General features: G+C 40.6%; 1 protein-coding gene across 1 annotated transcript in view; it reads left to right on the plus strand.

Moving 5' to 3' along the window:
• The first annotated feature begins 510 nt into the window (after positions 1 to 510).
• The window catches only part of CCDC38 (coiled-coil domain containing 38), a 71,567-nt gene continuing 54,161 nt past the window's right edge, over positions 511 to 17,916 (plus strand). Inside the window, exons 1-2 of the mRNA XM_003259685.3 lie at positions 511 to 730; positions 6,609 to 6,659. Coding sequence (XP_003259733.2) covers positions 6,623 to 6,659 — 37 coding nt within the window. The 5' untranslated portion in view covers positions 511 to 730; positions 6,609 to 6,622. The remainder of the gene's footprint in view (positions 731 to 6,608; positions 6,660 to 17,916) is intronic.

Here is a 17,916-nt window from a genome sequence, read left to right on the forward strand (position 1 = left end):
TATCCCGTCCTGAGTAAACGAGATGGAGACTAGTGTCCCTACTTTTCAGATAAGGAAACTTAAGCTTGGTTACCCCGAGAGATCAAAGTGAGCTGTGTCGATCACGTGGTTATGTGGAAGCCGGTCAAGGGGTGGCGGGGTGAGGGCGCCCGGAGTGTTCGGGAGTGAGGGACCGGAACCTGGGGTAGAGCACCGGAAGGGGGGCAATGGGGGAAACCTCTGCCCAGGGGGTTGGGGTGGGAGCCTGGAGATAGCGCTCCTGGAGAGGGCAGAGTAGGGGAAAGCTGTGCCCAGGGGCAGGGACGGGAGCTTGGAGGTAAAGCCCCGGGAGAGGACAGAGTGGGGGAAATCTCTGCCTAGGGTGCTGCGACGCGAGCCTGGAGGCAGAGCCCCGGGAGGTTACTGCGTGGAGGAAACATCTGCCCACAGGTTCTGGGGCGGCAGCCCGGGACGCTGAGGGCGGCGAACCGAGGGAACCTGGGGGTGGGGAGGAGGGGGATGCGGTAGGGGAGGTGCTCCTGGGTCCGCGCGGGTGGCGGGTGCCGCGCTCTTATCCGTTGGCCAGCTGCGTTCCGGGATCAGCTACCAGACGGTCCCTGAGATGACGGGGAACCGGGCTGGGGGAGGATAGAGCCGAGACTGGAGGATCGATTGGCACCTCCGCCCACTTTTCCCACAACGCCTTCCCGAACGATAGGTTGGAAAGGCTCCTGGATCCAAACTCGCTGAGGTAAAATAGGTTTCAGCTCAGCGTCCGCCCCTCCGCACGCCCCCTCCCGCCCCTCAGCTGTGTCTGGTGGGGTCTACAAGCAACTTGCGACCAAAATTGGAGACAGAATCAAGTTTATAGAAGATGGTCTGTGATTCTCAGCCTCGTCGCTTCCTGCTACCAATTGCTATGGAAACACTGCCAGGCACAGGCTTTTGTTTTGAGTCCTTAATTACTTGATTTCGTTTATACATGTTTATTACAAGCTGTGTGTTAAGTCTTGTGGAACATACAAAGACAGGAAAGGCGCTTTCCCTGCCCAGCAAAGACTTTACAATAAAAATGATAGATGTGGACACAAATAATGTACTATAAAAGCAGACTAAGCCTGCAAAACCACAAAATACAAAAGTTAATTTAGTGTCATTAAAAAAACCTAGAACAGAAAGCAAAAACTCCTTTAGATGACCACGATAAATAAGAATATAAGTTAGCTTCATATTATGGCCTATAAAAGAGAGATCAGTTAGGAAAGAGAGAGGAAAGATAAAAATTGGAAAATATATAGACAATGTGAGTGAAAGAGACCCTAAGGGCGGGGGGAGGGGCATCAGAAGATTATTCACAGCTCATATACACAATCACAAACAGGTTGTTTGTGTGTGTGTGTGTGTGCATAGCTTTTAAAAAGTTTATACATATATATATTTCTGTGTCTTTAAAAAGAGAAGTAGAAATAGTGGGGAATAGAAACACATAAAGTCACTAATTCACAGAGAAATATTAAAATTTTATATTGTAAAATTTCTGCTGAAGACTTTAATCAGTTACATTTTGCAATTTTAGGCATATTTGCAGAACTATGCAATTGTAGGTATAAAGGATGGGTTAAAATTTTAGAAAAATAGAAAGGGTTCAATAAACTTGTCTTAGTCTGAGTTGTTTCCTATGAGCTGTTTGACCTTGGGGAATTTATTTACAGTAATTTCTCGAAGCCTCAGTTTTCTCATCCTCATCATAGGGAGAACTGTTTCTGCTTTATGGGCTTGTCTGAGTTTTAAATAAAATAAAACATAAATCACTTAGCCCAGTGCCCAGCTCTAAACAAGTAATAGGTATTATTACTATTATTAGTTTGTTTTAATCCTGCTATTTGTCTTGCTGGCCAATTAAGTTAAGGATTAGATTTCAGCCAATAGTACTGTTCCTCTCCTGACTTCACAGACCATGTACCTAAAGCTTGCGAGCTCTGGGTGAGTCTAAAAGAAATTATATTTCTTTTTCATAGGTATTTATGTTTGTGGGTGAACTGCATCTGATTCACAGTCCAGACAGACAACATTACCTGATAAGCTCCTGCAAACAGGAGGTTTGCAAAAGCAGAAAGGATGAGTGAATTTCTTTCCTTAGTTACTGTTCAGCAGTTATAGTTGGATAAGGATGACACATTTTTCCTTGGTAATAACCAACATCCTGATAGCAGCTCTTATAAAGTACTTTTCACATTATCTGACTTGTATATGCTGACTCCTTAACCCATCCTTCCTTCCTCTTGACCTCCAGTTTTTGTTTTTTGGTGTTTTTTTTTTTTTTCACTTCGCAAAAGGGGCAGTCAGAAATGTCAACAGAAGAGTCCATGCTAAATAGGCTGACGCCAGCAGTGCCTTAAAGGTCAAGGTGAAAGTAATTTCCTCATCATCGTGCTGTGCTCTGACCCAGTCAGAAGAGGCAGCGTGCATCTAAGCAGGCCAAGGACCCAGTGGCTCCTGGCTTTTAGGTAAACAAAAAATTGCTAACTGTGATCTCCCCACACCATCCAAGGACACAGTTCACAGCCCCTTTTCCTAGTATTTGTCCAAGGTAGGCGGAGAGGAGGTGGGGAAAAAAAATGGAAGGGCATTGGGTCTGAGAGAACCAGTCTAAATCCTCATATGCATGTGAAGATAAACATTGCTTTTTATCTCACATTGAGATCATCTGGAAATTTGTTTTCATTGGGTTTTAGAGGGGGTTGTTGCAAAAAACAAATAAACTGCTTCGAATAATATCCAGTAGACAGTATTATTATTCATTTTATTTAGAGTTGGTTTAGAACCTTAGGACTGGGCCTTATCAAATCCCACTCCTCTTTCCCCACTTCCCCTGGAGCTCAGAATGTTAAGAATCTACATGAAGCTGATTCAGGTCCCCCAGATTTGCACTGATATTGCTGGTAGACTCCTCTCCAATGACCACGTTTCAAGAACTTTGATTGGGAGTTTCTTACGAAAAGTAGTTGTCAGTTATGCTCCTATTTCAAATGGTGGCAGTTGACAGAGCGGACCAGAAAGAGGAAGGATCTGGACAATATCTACTTTGAAAAAAGTATAAGGGATCACTTCTTCACAAGCCTACTATGAGCAGGCACTTCGCATATATTATCTATGTTTGAAAATTGCAGCAAGCCTGTAAGGAAGGTGTTATTATTCATACTTGATAGAAGATTCTACGGTGCATTAAGCGTAATTCTCTAGATCCAAGAGAAAGAGTGGATAAGAGTCAGAGGCAGGAGTTAAACCTACCTGCCCCCAAAGGCCAGGGGTCTTTCCATAGTGCCATTCCTACTACCCTTGCAATGACACTTGTCAAGGGACCTGACTCACAGACCACATATAATTGTACAGCTATTAAAGGAACACAACAATTAATTAAATCAACCAGCATGGTGTTCACTTGAAAGAACAGTACACGTTACACCCATGTCCCTTTAGATATCTAATACATATCTCAAATTTCACATGTTCCAAAATGAGCCTCTGATCTTCCCAAGTGCCCCTTCCCCCACTGCCTTCTCTGTCTCCATTTATGGCAACTCCATCCTTTCTGCAATCAGTTTTTTATCTCATACTCCACATCCAAACCATCAGCCAATCCTGTAGGCTCTACTGTCAAAACTCATCTAGAATCGGACCACCTCTCACCACTTCCACTGCTATCCCAAGGAAGGGATAGCATTATCTCTTGCCTCCCAGTGGCTGTAGTCTCCTAGTAGATCTCCCTGTGTGACCCTTTTCCCTTTCTACAGTCTTCTCAGCTCAGAATCAGAGTGATTCATTGAATGTTTCCATTTCACTGAGAAAATGACCTCCAGGGCCCTCATGATCTTGGACTTGTTGTCTCTCTGGCTTCATCTGGTGTTCTCCCCTTTGTTCACTGTGCTTAAGGCCCACTGGTGTCCTTACTGTTCCTGAAACACACCAGGTACATTCCTCCTTCAGAGTGCACCTCTCCATGTGCTCACACTCCCATAGCACATACTATGCAACTGAGGCCATCCAAAGGCTGGACATGGTGACTTACCTAACAATCCCACAAAGTAGACACTATTTGCATCATTCCTCTTGAAAGATGGGGAAATTGAAGTGTGAGGATTAGGGGACATAGAGAGAGTCTATGCTCTTAATCATTTAGCTTATGCCACCATTTTACATTTCTGATATTTCTGAGCTTTTGATCTTTTTCATCTATTGGAAGTTGGATTTGAACATGTATTTAAGATGTGAACTTTCAGGCATTTGCTGTGCAATCCAACAACATTTTCCCTCTCTTTTGGTACAGAGCCTTTGTTTAGCCATCATGCTGTTTTTATTTCTCACAACAAAGACATCCACCGACTTTAACATTTTTTTTCTGATTGGAAAGGGGACTTTATAATCCCTTCCTAAGAAAAACTGGTTCTGTTCCTCTCCCTCCCTTTTGTTCACCAACCCTTCATTCATCAATACAGGAATTCATGCATATGGAAGTATAGAAGTAAAACAACATCTAGAGACTGCTGATTGCATTTACATGTTATATGAACTATATAAGAGACGGAATAAGAGCAGATATCTGCTCTTAGCAATTGGTTTAGAGGAACAGAACTTCCAGTTTTTCTGGGAGTGAAAAAGTCCTTGAACCCATGGATAAAGATGCTCATTGCAAAAAGACTTTAAAGATATAGGGAATGAGAGTGGGAAGGAGAGTGAATGTAGATAGATAGAAGGATCAAAGGAGTGAAAATGTGACAAGAAAGAGGTGATCAGAATCTTAAGAGTGGAGATGAGTACAGAGTGTAAAATTGAGAAAATCTACAAATCTTTAGTATTAGCCATCCAAATTCCAAATACTCATCAACCACAGGTTGTCACCAATTTTTCAGCGATCTTTCTTTTCCACCTGTGAGAATGAATGTAATGCCTGTGAAAAAATGTTCAGTCATTTGAAAAAGTATAATGTCAATGTTATAGGTTTTTATTCATTTTTTCTCTTTTACAAGCTTTAACATAATTTTTTAAATATTTATTTTTATAACCACTGGAACTAAAATCAGATGCTAATTAGTAAATATTAGCACATAATAGTTCCCACTTACTGAGCTGGTCTGTAAGCCAGGCATCCCACTTGGTTAAATCCATTGCCCACTGAATCCTCAAGAAAGCCTTAACAGGTGTGTCCACTTTAGGAAACAGGAAGCAGAGGCTCAGAGATGCTGAGTAATTAAGATGTAGGCTCCGTGAAGACAGTGGTTTTTGCTCTGCTTTTCTGTCTTTTTAAAAATTGCCCTGTCCGCCACACGTAGAACAGTGCCTGACACATAGTAGGTACTCAATAAATGTGTTTTGAATGACACATGAACTTGCTCACACACAAGTAAATACCAAACCAAGATTTAAAAATCAGGCTTGTCCCAAGTCTGTGTTCTTAATCATCTGCTGCTCTGCTTCCAGGATATTTAGGTCTTCTATATGGCTCTTTGAGATTCCTGAGGCACATATTTAAATGGGCAGCCCAAAATAGAATGTGTTGCCCATTGTTTCTGCTGTGGGCACATTTTTTAATATAAACTCCTGGGTGTCCTTTATCCCCAGAATGAATATATCTTTATTATTTTTCTCATTGTAAAAGTTACACCAGCTCATTGAGAAATTTGAATGATACTAAAAGTATAGAAATCAGAACAAAGATTAGGGTAAGGCCAGTGAAGCTCTAGCTTCATGCACAAAATTTAAGGGGAAAGCAAAAACTCCGTAATCAAAATAAGCAATATTTTAATTCACTATTTTAAATATATAAATTAATGTAAAAAAATTCATGATAAACGAAATAACAGAATTTTAAATAGAGACAAGTTCTGTGGGCCAGGATTTGGGCGAGTAGCGTGAGGCACTGGCTCTCAGGGTCATACAAGTACAGGGTCAGATACTTGTCTGTATTTACAATTTTGATATTTTGCTCATTATAAACCTTCCTGCATTTATTTGGAATTTTATAAAAATATACTGCATTAACATTTAATTGATCATAATAACTGAAGGTTGGTTCTTTTGTTTTGTTTTCGTTTATTTTGGCAGTCCTTAAGTTTTGCAGCTAAGGCTGAGTGCCTCAATCACCTAACCCTAATCCCAAACCTGGTAAAAATGAGAGACTGCACCAAATCACATATAATCACGATTCATGTTTGATGAACAGCATTTCAAACACCTCTCAGATTTTTCCATGCAGTTTTTAATCCACACTATCCCTACTCTTTTGAAATGTTTTTAAACCAATACCATGGACAGAGGTAAACAGTGACTACAGCATCATTTTAAGGGGCTAATTGGTAATTTATTTTATGGATATACCATAGTTATTTGGTCAACTCTGTATTTATGAAATGACATTGAACAAACATTATTGCACATGCTTTTTTGGCTGCTTGTCTGATTATTTTCTTGACATAAGATACTAGAATTGAAATTGCCGGGTCAAAGAGTATGTGTGTGCTCACTGCTTTTAAAAGTCATAAGGACTGTTAAGGAGTCATCGGCAGTTGAATTTAGCCCTTTTATACGATGTTCATAGAATTTTTAAAAAACATTTTTTTTTCTTTCGACAGGGCCAGGCGACAAAATGTCCTCAAATTTATTGCCAACACTGAATTCTGGAGGTAAAAAGAAATCAGTCAATATATTCTTGTTCGGGCCTAGTAGTGTTAGGCTCCATAGCAGATTGTGAGCGTAAGAAAAGGAGAATGTTATACAATAAATATAAAATGTAATGAGTTTATAAACTATGTGCAGAGAAGATTCAGTTCTACTTTTTAATTCAAAAAAAATCTTCAAATCAGAGAGTGCATTAAATTGTCATATTTAGCTAGATTGCCCCAGTCTCTCATGACATAAAACAATTAACTCAATTATTTGTCATAGTCAAGGACATACCTAACTAAACTTTATGGAAATCTGCCCTCTTCTTTCCTTAACCACCCTTTCTCATTTTATCCTTCTGCCTATTTTTTATTTTTATTTATTTTATTTAATTAAGTTTTTTGAGACGGAATTTCACTCTTGTTGCCCAGGCTGTACTGCATTGGTGCGATTTTGGTTCACCTTAAACTCCACCTCCTGGGTTCAAGCGACTCTCCTGCCTCAGCCTCCCAAGTAGCTGGGATTACAGGCATGCACCACCATGCCTGGCTAATTCTGTGTTTTTAGTAGAGACAGGGTTTCACCATGTTGGCCAGGCTGGTCTCAAACTCCTAACCTCAGGTGATCCACCCACCTCGGCCTCCCAAAGACCTGGGATTACAGGCATGAGCCATCGTGCCCGGCCTCCTTCTGCTTATTTATGAGGATACAAGGAATTAGGATTTACTAGTATATAAGGAATTACAATTTTCACTTACAAATCTGACAAAAATTTAACATTTGGATAACACTAAGAGTTTGTAATAGGTAACAGGCACTCAGGCACTCTACAGGCATTCTCTTTAAAGGAACATTTGGCACTATTTGTATTTACAATGTAAAAGTTTGGCTGCAAGAGACAGAAAATATAAAACAACTGTGGCTTAAACATGATAGACATTTGTTCTCTCTCAGGTAAAGTCTGGATATAAGCATTCCATATCGAGGTTCACATCAGGGGCCCAACTCCTTCTGGCTTGTTCCTGGGCTATGTTCTTGGTCCAAGAGGGCTGCTTCCGCACCAGTGATTACATCCATATTCCTGCCAGCCAGGAGAAAAGGGGAAGGGGGGACATGCCCTGAAGTTTTATTCACCACTTCCACTGACCTACCTCCAAGGGAGGCTGAGAAACATAGCCTCTACTCTGAGTGTTCATTTAGGGTTCATTTAGGTATAGAAGAAGGTATAGAAGGAGGAAGAACGGATATTGGGGGTTCACTAGTAGTATCTGCTCCACTACCATTTTTTTAAAAAGCATTTAAAGGGAGCCATGTTTGGAATTTATTCCACAGATATGTATGCACAAGTGATTAAAGATGTGTGTACAGGAATATTTATTGCAGCATTGTTTACAATAGTAAAATACTGGAATCAATCATAATGTCCATTGGAAAGGGTTGGTTATATAAACTATAATACATCCAGGGAATGGGATAATGGGATACTAGACAGACAGCTTCTCTGTCACCCAAGCTGAAGTGCAGTGGCACCACCTCGGCTCACTGCAAACTCCGCCTCCTGGAGGTTCAAGCAATTCTCGTGCCTCAGACTCCCGGGTAGCTGGGATTACAGGTGCCCACCACGCCCAGCTAATTTTTGTATTTTTAGTAGATACGGGTTTTCCCCATGCTGGCCAGGCTAGTCTCCAACTCCTGACCTCAGGTGATCCATCCACCTCGGTCCCTCAAATTGCTGGGACTACAGGTGTGAGCCACCACACCCAGCCTGGTTATTTAGTTTTTTTTTTTTTTTTTTTATGTCGTGAATATATATTTCCTGATATAAAAGGAACTCCTAGCTATATTGCTAACTGAAAAAACAAGATGCAGAATATTAGAATAGTATGGATTGGATGATGACTTTTTTAATTAAAGGATTTATATTACTTTGTCAAGAACTGTGACAGGGCTACGATTTTCCTCTACTTGCAAACTCATAAGTTAGCTTGCTACAGTTTCCTGGATGTTGACAAGAGATACAAAACTCTTGGGTCAGAGACAAAGGACTTTATTCTCACAACACAACAAGCAGCATGAGTTTTGACATATTTGGTACCAGTTCCCTAAGACCCATAGCCTTCTTTTAAGAGTAATACAATTATATATTAATAACATAATATGAACCTTTGAACCCATCAGAACCCACAGATGAGGATCTTCACAAGAAATTACAACCTGACAATAAGTACATACCCTATCCCTTGGCTTTCCTCACCTAAGCCAGGCACCATGTTGAAGTCTGTTTAGATTATTTCTTTACTTTTTTATTTGTATGTATAGTTTTATACTGTATATATGTAGTCTTAAAGAGCATATTTTTCATTTTAGTTTTAACTTTTAAAAAAGGGTATCTTGTTGACTATCATATTTTAGAAATTTTTCAGTTAACATTATATATATATACAAACATATATATTAATTTTAATTTTTAAAACACAATTGTTTTTATAGACAAGGTCTTGCCATGTTGCCCAGGCTGGCCTTGAGTTCCTGGGCTCAAGCGATCCACTTCAGTGTCCCAAACTATTGGGATTACAGGAGTGAGCCACCATGCCCAGCCAACATTATATTTTAAGATTCATTCATACTGTTGTATGGTTTAGATCATTCATTTTCACTGCTGTGTAATACCACAAAATGCAAATGTACCATAGTTTACAATTGACGCTTCTTTGGGTATTTGGGTTGTTTTCAGCTTATTGCTATTAAATGATGCTGCTAATAAACATTCTTGTTCACATCTCCTGGTATACAAGAAAGTTTCTCTTGCATGTATACCTAGGAATAGAATTGCTGAATCTGATGTTGGCTGGATATTCAACTTCAGATAATAATGTCAAAGTGTTTTCCAAAGTACTTATGCCAGTCACAACCCTACAAGAAATATGTTAGAGGTCCTGTGGAATTAATATCCTCTCCAAACGCTTGGTATTGTCAAGCTTTTTAATGCTTTGCTAATCAAATGGGTGAAATTATGGTCTTAATTTGCATTTCCCTGATAACTAATGAAGTTGAACAACTCTTCATATGTTTATTGATCATAAATGTTTCTTCTTCTGTTAAATGCCTATTTAATACAGTCTTTTTTTTCTATTTTTCTTTAGGTTGTTAGTGCTCTTTATATTGATTTGTAGTTTTGTAGATATGGTATATCCCAATTATGTCATCTGTATGGAGTACAAATATTTTCTCCCAGTTTTATCTTTCACTTTGTTTATGGCGTCTTTTGATGAACAAAGTCTTTAATCTTAATGTAGCTGAATTTATCAATATTTTCTTGTATAGTTACTGCTTTTTATGTTTTTAAGTAATCCTTCCCTAGCAAAGGCCTAAATGATAAAACCTGTATGTTCTACTGTTTGTTTTAAAGGTTTTTGGGGGACAATTTTATCCTTATTTCATCTGTAGTTAATTTTTGTATGGAGTGTGAGGTAAAGATCCAATTTCCTCTTTTATTCCATGAGAATAACCATTTTCCCTAACTCATATTTTGAACAGTCTCTCCTTTCCCCATATGTGGATATGTTCCTGAGATTTCCATTCTAGTCCATTAGTGAATTTGTCTTTCCCTTTACTGTAGCTCCATAATGATACACAGCAGAGAAATCTCCCCCTCCTGTTCCTCTTGGGAAGGGTTCTCACTATTCTTGTCTCTTGGTTTTCCTTACTAATTTTAGAATTTACTTATCAAGTTTATTTAGAGAAACTCCTGTGGGACTATATACTTATATTACTGTGAATCCATTGATCATTTGTGGAGAATTGGCATTTTTATGAAATCATGTCTCTCTATCCACAAACCTGACTCATCTCTCTATTAATTTAGATCACTTTAATGTATTTTAAGATTATGTTATGCAGTTAATTCAATTCTGCAGTTTTTTAGTGCCTTTTATATACTGACCTAGCTGCTCAGGGTTCAAATATGAATACATCAGTATGATTAGAGACAGTAAAAACCATGATTTCTAAAAAGATATTTAATATTGGTAGATACTCCAAATATGATTTTAAAAAAACAAAATCAAGTCCAGAAACAACACCAAAAAATGAAGAAACAAATGGAAGGAAGAAAGGAGGGAAAGAAGGAAGGAAAAATGAGTGCTTGAGGGAAAACACCCCATATGCAATCTATTAGGGAATTCTGTTGGCTCTCCCTTCGGAATGTACTCAGAACCCAACCACTTTTCAGCGTTTTACTCCTACCATGCTGGTCTGAGCCCATTACCTCTTACCTGAACTAGTTTGATCTTAACCCTTGACTGCCCCACTCCAAGTCTCTTCTTATCCAACTACAAAGTACTAAGTAGGCCAGACCACATTCCTTCTCTGTTCAAAGCCCTCCCTCCAATGCTTCCCTAGTTTACTGAGGGTCATTGCCATAGTCTTCAAGACTGCCTACAAGGTACTAAGTAATTATCCTTGCTACTACAGTCCCCCGACCCCATTTATTTCACTGCAGCTACACTAGCCTTTCTTGAACACACACAAGAGATGATCTTGCCTCAGGACCTTTGCATTAGCTGTTGCCACAGCCAGTACCACTCTTCCTCAGATATCCACTTGACTGATTCTCTCAACTCCTTTAAATACCACTTGATCAATGAGGCCCATTCTGATCACTCTACTTAAAGTTGCTCATCCCAGCCCTCCTATATTCTGCTTTACTTTTCCCACAGAACTTTATTATATTAATGTTTATATTTTCTATTTCCAAACCTGCCACTTAACCTCAGTATAAGTTCTTCAAGAGCAGCCATCTTTGTTTTGTTCACCAGTGTAACATCAGTGCCTAAAACAGTACCTGGCACATAGTTGAGGCTTCATCAGTATTTGTTGAATGAATGAATGAATGAATGAGTGGATGAATGAATTAATGAATAAATAGAAGAATTAGGACAAGACAAATAGAGTGTCAGTAAGGAGCAAGGCTAAGAAAGGAGTGAGACTGTGTGAGACAGAATAATGGCCCCCCAATTGTGTCCACATTCTAATCCCTGGGATCTGTGAATACATTACCCTTACATGGCAAAAGGGACTTTGCAAATATGATTAAGTTAATTACCTTGATATGGGAAGGTTATCCTGGATTAGCCAATGGGCCTAATATAATCCAAGAGTCCTTATAAAAGGAGTATCAAAGACAGAGAAGGTGATGTGACAATGGAAGTAGAGGCTAAAGTGATGCACTTTGAAGATGGAGGAAGAGACCACAAACCAAGGAATGCAGGAGGCCTCTAACAGCTGGAAAAATAAAGGAAACTGATTCTCACCTGGAGCCTCCAGAAGGAACACAGCCCTATCAACATCTTGATTTTATGCTCAAAGGACTCATTTCAGACTTCTGGCCTCCAGAAGCGTAAGAAAATAAATTTGCATTGTTTTAAACCACTAGGTTTGTGGTAATTTGTTACAGTAGCAATAGGATACTAATACAGTGAGGCAGAGAAGAGAAAGCCTTCTCCCAAGGTTGTTAATTAGTAATGGCCGGGATTTGCAAGTCAACTTAGAGAAGAATATAATAGTAACAAAAGGAAGAGATCTAGAGTTTAGAGTTTAGAGTAGCCAGGATTCAGCTACTGGAATTTGATTTGTAGAACTAAGCAGACCCCTTATTATTAAAATGGAGTATTGGAGAGAGGTTGAGCCTAGTGTCCAGTTTGCTAAACAGCTGGTAGAATGAGACTCTGTGTTGAGGCAGAAGACTATGGTTAATGGTGGAATTTGATGTACATTGCAGGTATGGAGTGCTGTGAGGGGTTGAATGCAGACCCCAAAAGATATTTCCACCAAGAGCCTGAAAATGTGACCTTGTTTGGAAAGGGGGATCTTTGCAAAATAATTAAAGTAAGGATCTCAAGATGAGATCTTCTTGGATTTAGGACAAGTGCTAAATCCAATTACTATTGTCCTTATAAGAGAACAGAAAGGAAGATTTGAGATACAGACACACAGAGGGGAAGGTCATGTGAAGAATGCAGGAAGAGATTGGAGTGATGGATCTACAATCAAAGGAATCCCAGGAATTTCACTACCAGAAGCTAGGTGAAAGTCATGGAATAGATTCCCCCTCAGAGCCTCCAGAAGGAACCAACGCTGCTAACACCTTGATTTTGAACTTGTGGCCTCCAGAACTGTGAAAGACTACATTTCTGTTGTTTTAAGCCACCTTGTTTGTGGTAATCTGCTACAGCAGCCCTAGTCCTATGTGACGAGGAAAGAAATACAGGGAGAAGCGTTGCCTAGGGGCTAGTTCATGTGGTGTGTTTATAATACAGGAAATTTGGTGTAGCGGGTTGAATGGCAGCCCTCCACAAATGGTTGGTCTGCCTATTCTAACCTCTGGAAGCTGGGAATGTGGCCTTATTGGGGAAAAGGAGCTTTGCAAATGTAATTAAGATAAGGATCTCGATGAGACCATCCTGAATTTAGGGTGGGCCCTAAATTCAATGATAAGTGTCCTTATAAAAGAAAGAAAAGGAGAAGGCCATGTGAAGTTGGAGGCAGAGGTTGGAGTTATCCAGCCAATGAATGTCTAGAGCCATCAGAAGCTAGAAGTGTGGAAGGATTCTCCCCTAGAGGCTTCACCAAGAGAACATGGCTCTGCCATCACCTTGATTTCAGATATCTGACCTCCAGAATGGAGAGAATACATTTCTGTTGTTTTAAACTATCAATTTTGTGATATCTTATTATGGAAACAAGAAGAAACTAATATACTTGGTGTTCAGAAACTTAGTTTTCTTCTATTTCTCTGTAAACTGAAATAAACTCAGCTTTGAACTTGGAGGGACAAAAATATCATCTTGTCAATTCCAAGACACTTAAACTTGGTCAGTAGAGATTTTAACTCAGGCATTAAAGATTTGAAGACACTTGGGATAGGGCAGAATCTAAGTTTGTAGAGTTTCTCTTGGGAGAAGAGAAGGCTGATTGGGGAAGAGGTGTCCAGCCCACCAATAACTCATCCCCTGGAGGACAACAGTGGCTCCATATTGGGATGTCTGGGGTCCAGCCCTGGCCTGAGAGTGATGGTATATAAGGCATAGGTCCATGAACTCTGGAAACACCACTGTATTAGGCAGAGCTCTCCAGAAAAAAAGAACCAATAAGAAGGAGATTTACTATGAGTAATTGGCTCATATAATTATGGAGGCTGAGAAGTCCCATGATTTGCCATCTATACTCTGGAGACCCAGGAGAGCTGGTGATGTAATTCAGTCAGACTCAGAAAGCCTGAGAAGCAGGGGAACTGATGGTATGAGTTCCAGTCTCAGCATAGGAGAAGATGAGATGAGATGTCCCAGTTCAAGCAGTGAGGCAGAAAAGAAGGGGTTACTTCCTAATTCCTCAGCCTTTTCTACTCAGACCCTCAAGAGATTAGATGAGACTCACCCACGTGGATGAGGGCAGTCTACTTTACTGAGCCCACCAATTCAAATGCTAATCTCACCTGGAAATACCCTCACAGACACAACCAGAAATAATGTTTAATCTGGGCACCCATGGCCCAGTCAAGTTGACACACACAATTAACCATCACAGGCACCTGGCCCCAGGTCCTTTTGGGTCCTCAATCTCTGTTGCTCCCTCCTGGTCTCCAGCCTGTTGGCTTTGCTCATCTACACTTCTGCTGTCCCAGAGTCCAGCTGCATGGACCCACCCTCAGCTGTTTCTACTTCGTGTTTTTAAGACCTAAAATTTTACGTGCTGCCTTGACATATTTCAGCCTCACAGGGCCCCAAAAGCCTAACCATAAATCCTCTTGCTCTTGCCAAATATGACCTCCACCTAGCAGGAAAGTCTCCCTGCCTAGCTAGTTCCTCTATCAATTGGACCAGCTGCATTCCACCTGGTCTTCAACCTAATGGGTTTCACTGCACTGTCAGCCATGAAATTATTCAAACAAGTCAATCACATCCTCCTGTGGGGACCAGGGGACACCTCAGCCTTTTGTTACTACAAAGTTGCCTCCCACCCCTGGTGATTCACTGTGCTCCTGAGTGCAATTCCCATGTGGCACTGCATTGCAGGCAGCATTCTCCTCCCCCAGTCTATGAGTGTTCATCTGTCCAGTGTTGGGTATCATGTGTTCAGCCATCTCGTAGTATTTAGGATGGGGGATTCACTCCATCACCATCAGGGTGAATAGGAGATGATCAGAGTACTCTGTGTTGAACCCAAGACTTCCACTCTGCAATTTTCTTTCTCTCTAACCCATGACTTACAGAAAAATGTGTCTGGAGTTTCTATAATCCCAGCCACTCCCACTTTCTACACTGAATCCTTGGGCAAATGGCTGCTTCTCAGGTAGACTTTAAGCTCCAGTCCATTAATTCCTTAAACTTTGGTCCACTAGCTCTTAGCCCTGGATGTACATTACAGCCCCCTGGGGGATTCTCAAAATATTCCAGTGCTGACGTTTCCTTAACCAATTAAGTCAGAATCTCTGGAGGTGGGTGGAGCCAAAGTGATTCTAGTGATTTGGGGCAAGAATCATTGAGTTTCTTCACAGGCCGTCTGCTTGCTGGGAGGATGTGGAGTCTTTTTGTAAGGTTGAGGTGGACATGGGATGTGGGGTATGGGTTGGGGAATGTGTCCTCAGGAATCCTCTTCCTATCTCTGATTTAAGATGTCAACTCCAGGCTCCCAGTATTCTTGGTCATATGGTTTGGCTCTGTGTCCCTACCCAAATCTCATCTCAAATTATAAACCCCACATGTCAAAGGAGGGGCCCATAATCCCCATGTGTTGAGGGAGGGAGGTGATTGGATCATGGGGGCGTTTTCCCCCGTGCTCTTGTGATAGTGAGTGAGATCTAACAAGATCTGATGGTTTTATACATGTTTGGAAGTTCCTCCTTCATGCTTCTCTCTCCTGCTGTCTTGTGAAGAAGGTTCTTGGTTCCCCTTAGCCTTCTACCATGATTGTAAGTTTCCCGAGGTCTTCCCAGCTATGCAGAACCGTGAGTCAATTAAACCTCTTTCCTTTGTAAACTACCGAGTCTCAGGGAAGTTCTTTATAGCAGTGTGAAAATAGACAATTACACTTGACCTTGACTATTGGTTTTGAAAGCCAAGATTTCCATCCTGCCACATCCCAAGAATTAGAAAGTAAGAAATAAAGAAATAAAGAGACAGAGAGAAAGATTTTTTTGTCATACCAAATGTTATAGATAAAAACAGGAAGTCCATGCAGAAATTCAACTGACTTTTCTTTTTCTTTCTTTCCTTCCTTTTTTTTTTTTTTTTTTTTTTGAGATGGAGTTTCGCTCTTGTTGCCCAGGCTGGAGTGCAATGGCGTGATCTCGGCCCACCACAACCTCCGCCTCCCAGGTTCAAGTGATTATCCTGACTCAGCCTCCCAAGTAGCTGGGATTACAGGCATGTGCCACCACACCCAGCTAATTTTGTATTTTTAGTAGAGACGGGGTTTCTCCATGTTGGTCACACTGGTCTCTAACTCCCGACCTCAGGTTATCCACCCACCTTGGCCTCCCAAAGTGCTGGGATTGCAGGCATGATCACCAGGCCCGGCCCTCTTTTACTTTTTTAATGGCCTCTTTTACTTTTTTATTAAGTGTACAAGTCCATGGTTTTTACTATATGAACACATATGTGCAACCATCACTACAGCCAATTTTAGAATATTTTTACTAATTCAAAAAGAAGCCTGCACCCCTCAGCCATCAACCCATAGGCCCCATCCACCCTCCAGCCCCAAGCAACCACTCATCTACTTTCTATCTCCATGAATATGCCTATTCTGGATATTTTATATAAATGGAATCATATAACGTGTGGTACTTTGTTACTGGCTTCTTTTACTTAACATGTTTCCAATGTTCATCCATGTTGTAGCATATATTGTACTTCATTCCTTTCTCTGGGCAAATAAGAGTTCCTTGTATGGATATACTGTGTTTTGTTTATCATTCATCAGTTGATGGATATTGTATTAATCTGCTCTCATGCTGCTAATAAAGACATACCCAGAAAGAGATTTAATGGATTCACAGTTCCACATGGTTGGGGAGGCCTCATAATTATGGTGGAAAGTGAAAGAAGAGGAAAGTCACGTCTTATGTGGTGGTAGGCAAGAGAGTGCGTGCAGGGGAACTCCCCTTTATAAAACCATCAGATCTCATGAGACTTATTCAGTATCACGAGAACAGCACAAGAAAGAACCCCTCAACACGATTCAATTACTTCCCACTGAGTCCCTCCCATGACACATGGGAATTATAGGAGCTACAATTCAAGATGAGATTTGGGTGGGGACACAGCCAAACCATATCAGATATCTAGGTTGTCTCTATTTTTTGGCTATTAAAAATTATACTGCTCTAAATATTCATGTACACATTTTTGTGAGCCCCTATGCTTTCACTTCTTTTTGGTATATCCTAGCAGTAGAATTTCTAGGTCATGTGGCAATTCTATGTTCAACTTTTTAAGGAACTGCCAGATTGTTTTCCAAAGTGACTGCCCCACTTAAACATTCCTTCTAGGAGTGAATTTGGGTCCAATTACTCCACATGCTCTCCAGCACTTTTTATTATCTTTGACTTTCTTTTTTAAGACGCTCTAATCTGGGCAGAGGCTCTCCCTAAGGGTAGTGGCTGTATCTGTTGCTGTTGAAATGGTGGTGTAAGGGTAATGGTGGTATATGTATAATGGTGAGAAGAAACATATTAATATCTCAAAATTTTATCCTACTATTTTGGTAAAGACCTCCTTATTTTATCAACTCATTCCTCAAGAAGCAGTAAGAGCTATGTCAGTGCTGTGGGAAATAGACAGAGGAGCTGTGGCTCCTACCCAGGAGATGTGGAGGCAAGGCTGTCTGCATTCTACTGTTAAAGCAAACTAAATATGGCCTGAGAAGGACTTCATACTTCTATTTTGAGTCCTTGTGAACGAACTGCAACCTAACTTAATAGGTAGACAAAATTGAAACCCTAACTTAGAAGTATGCCCTGAAACAATAGCTGAGTCTTGGCCTAATCCCAGCAGTCGTACTTCAACCACTCATACACTGCTGAGTGCTCAGACTGTGTTCAAATAAGGCAAATGCCGAGCTGTAACCAATCTAGCTGTTCCTGTACCTCACCTGAGATTTCTGTACTTCACTTCCCTTTTTTGTCTATAAATTTGTTCTAACCATGAGGCATCCCCGGAGTCTCTGACTCTGCTGTGATTCTGGGGGCTGCCTGATCCACAAATCGTTCATTACTCA

The sequence above is a fragment of the Nomascus leucogenys genome, chromosome 10 (genome assembly GCF_006542625.1).
Source record: "Nomascus leucogenys isolate Asia chromosome 10, Asia_NLE_v1, whole genome shotgun sequence".
NCBI classification, from domain to species: domain Eukaryota; kingdom Metazoa; phylum Chordata; class Mammalia; order Primates; family Hylobatidae; genus Nomascus; species Nomascus leucogenys.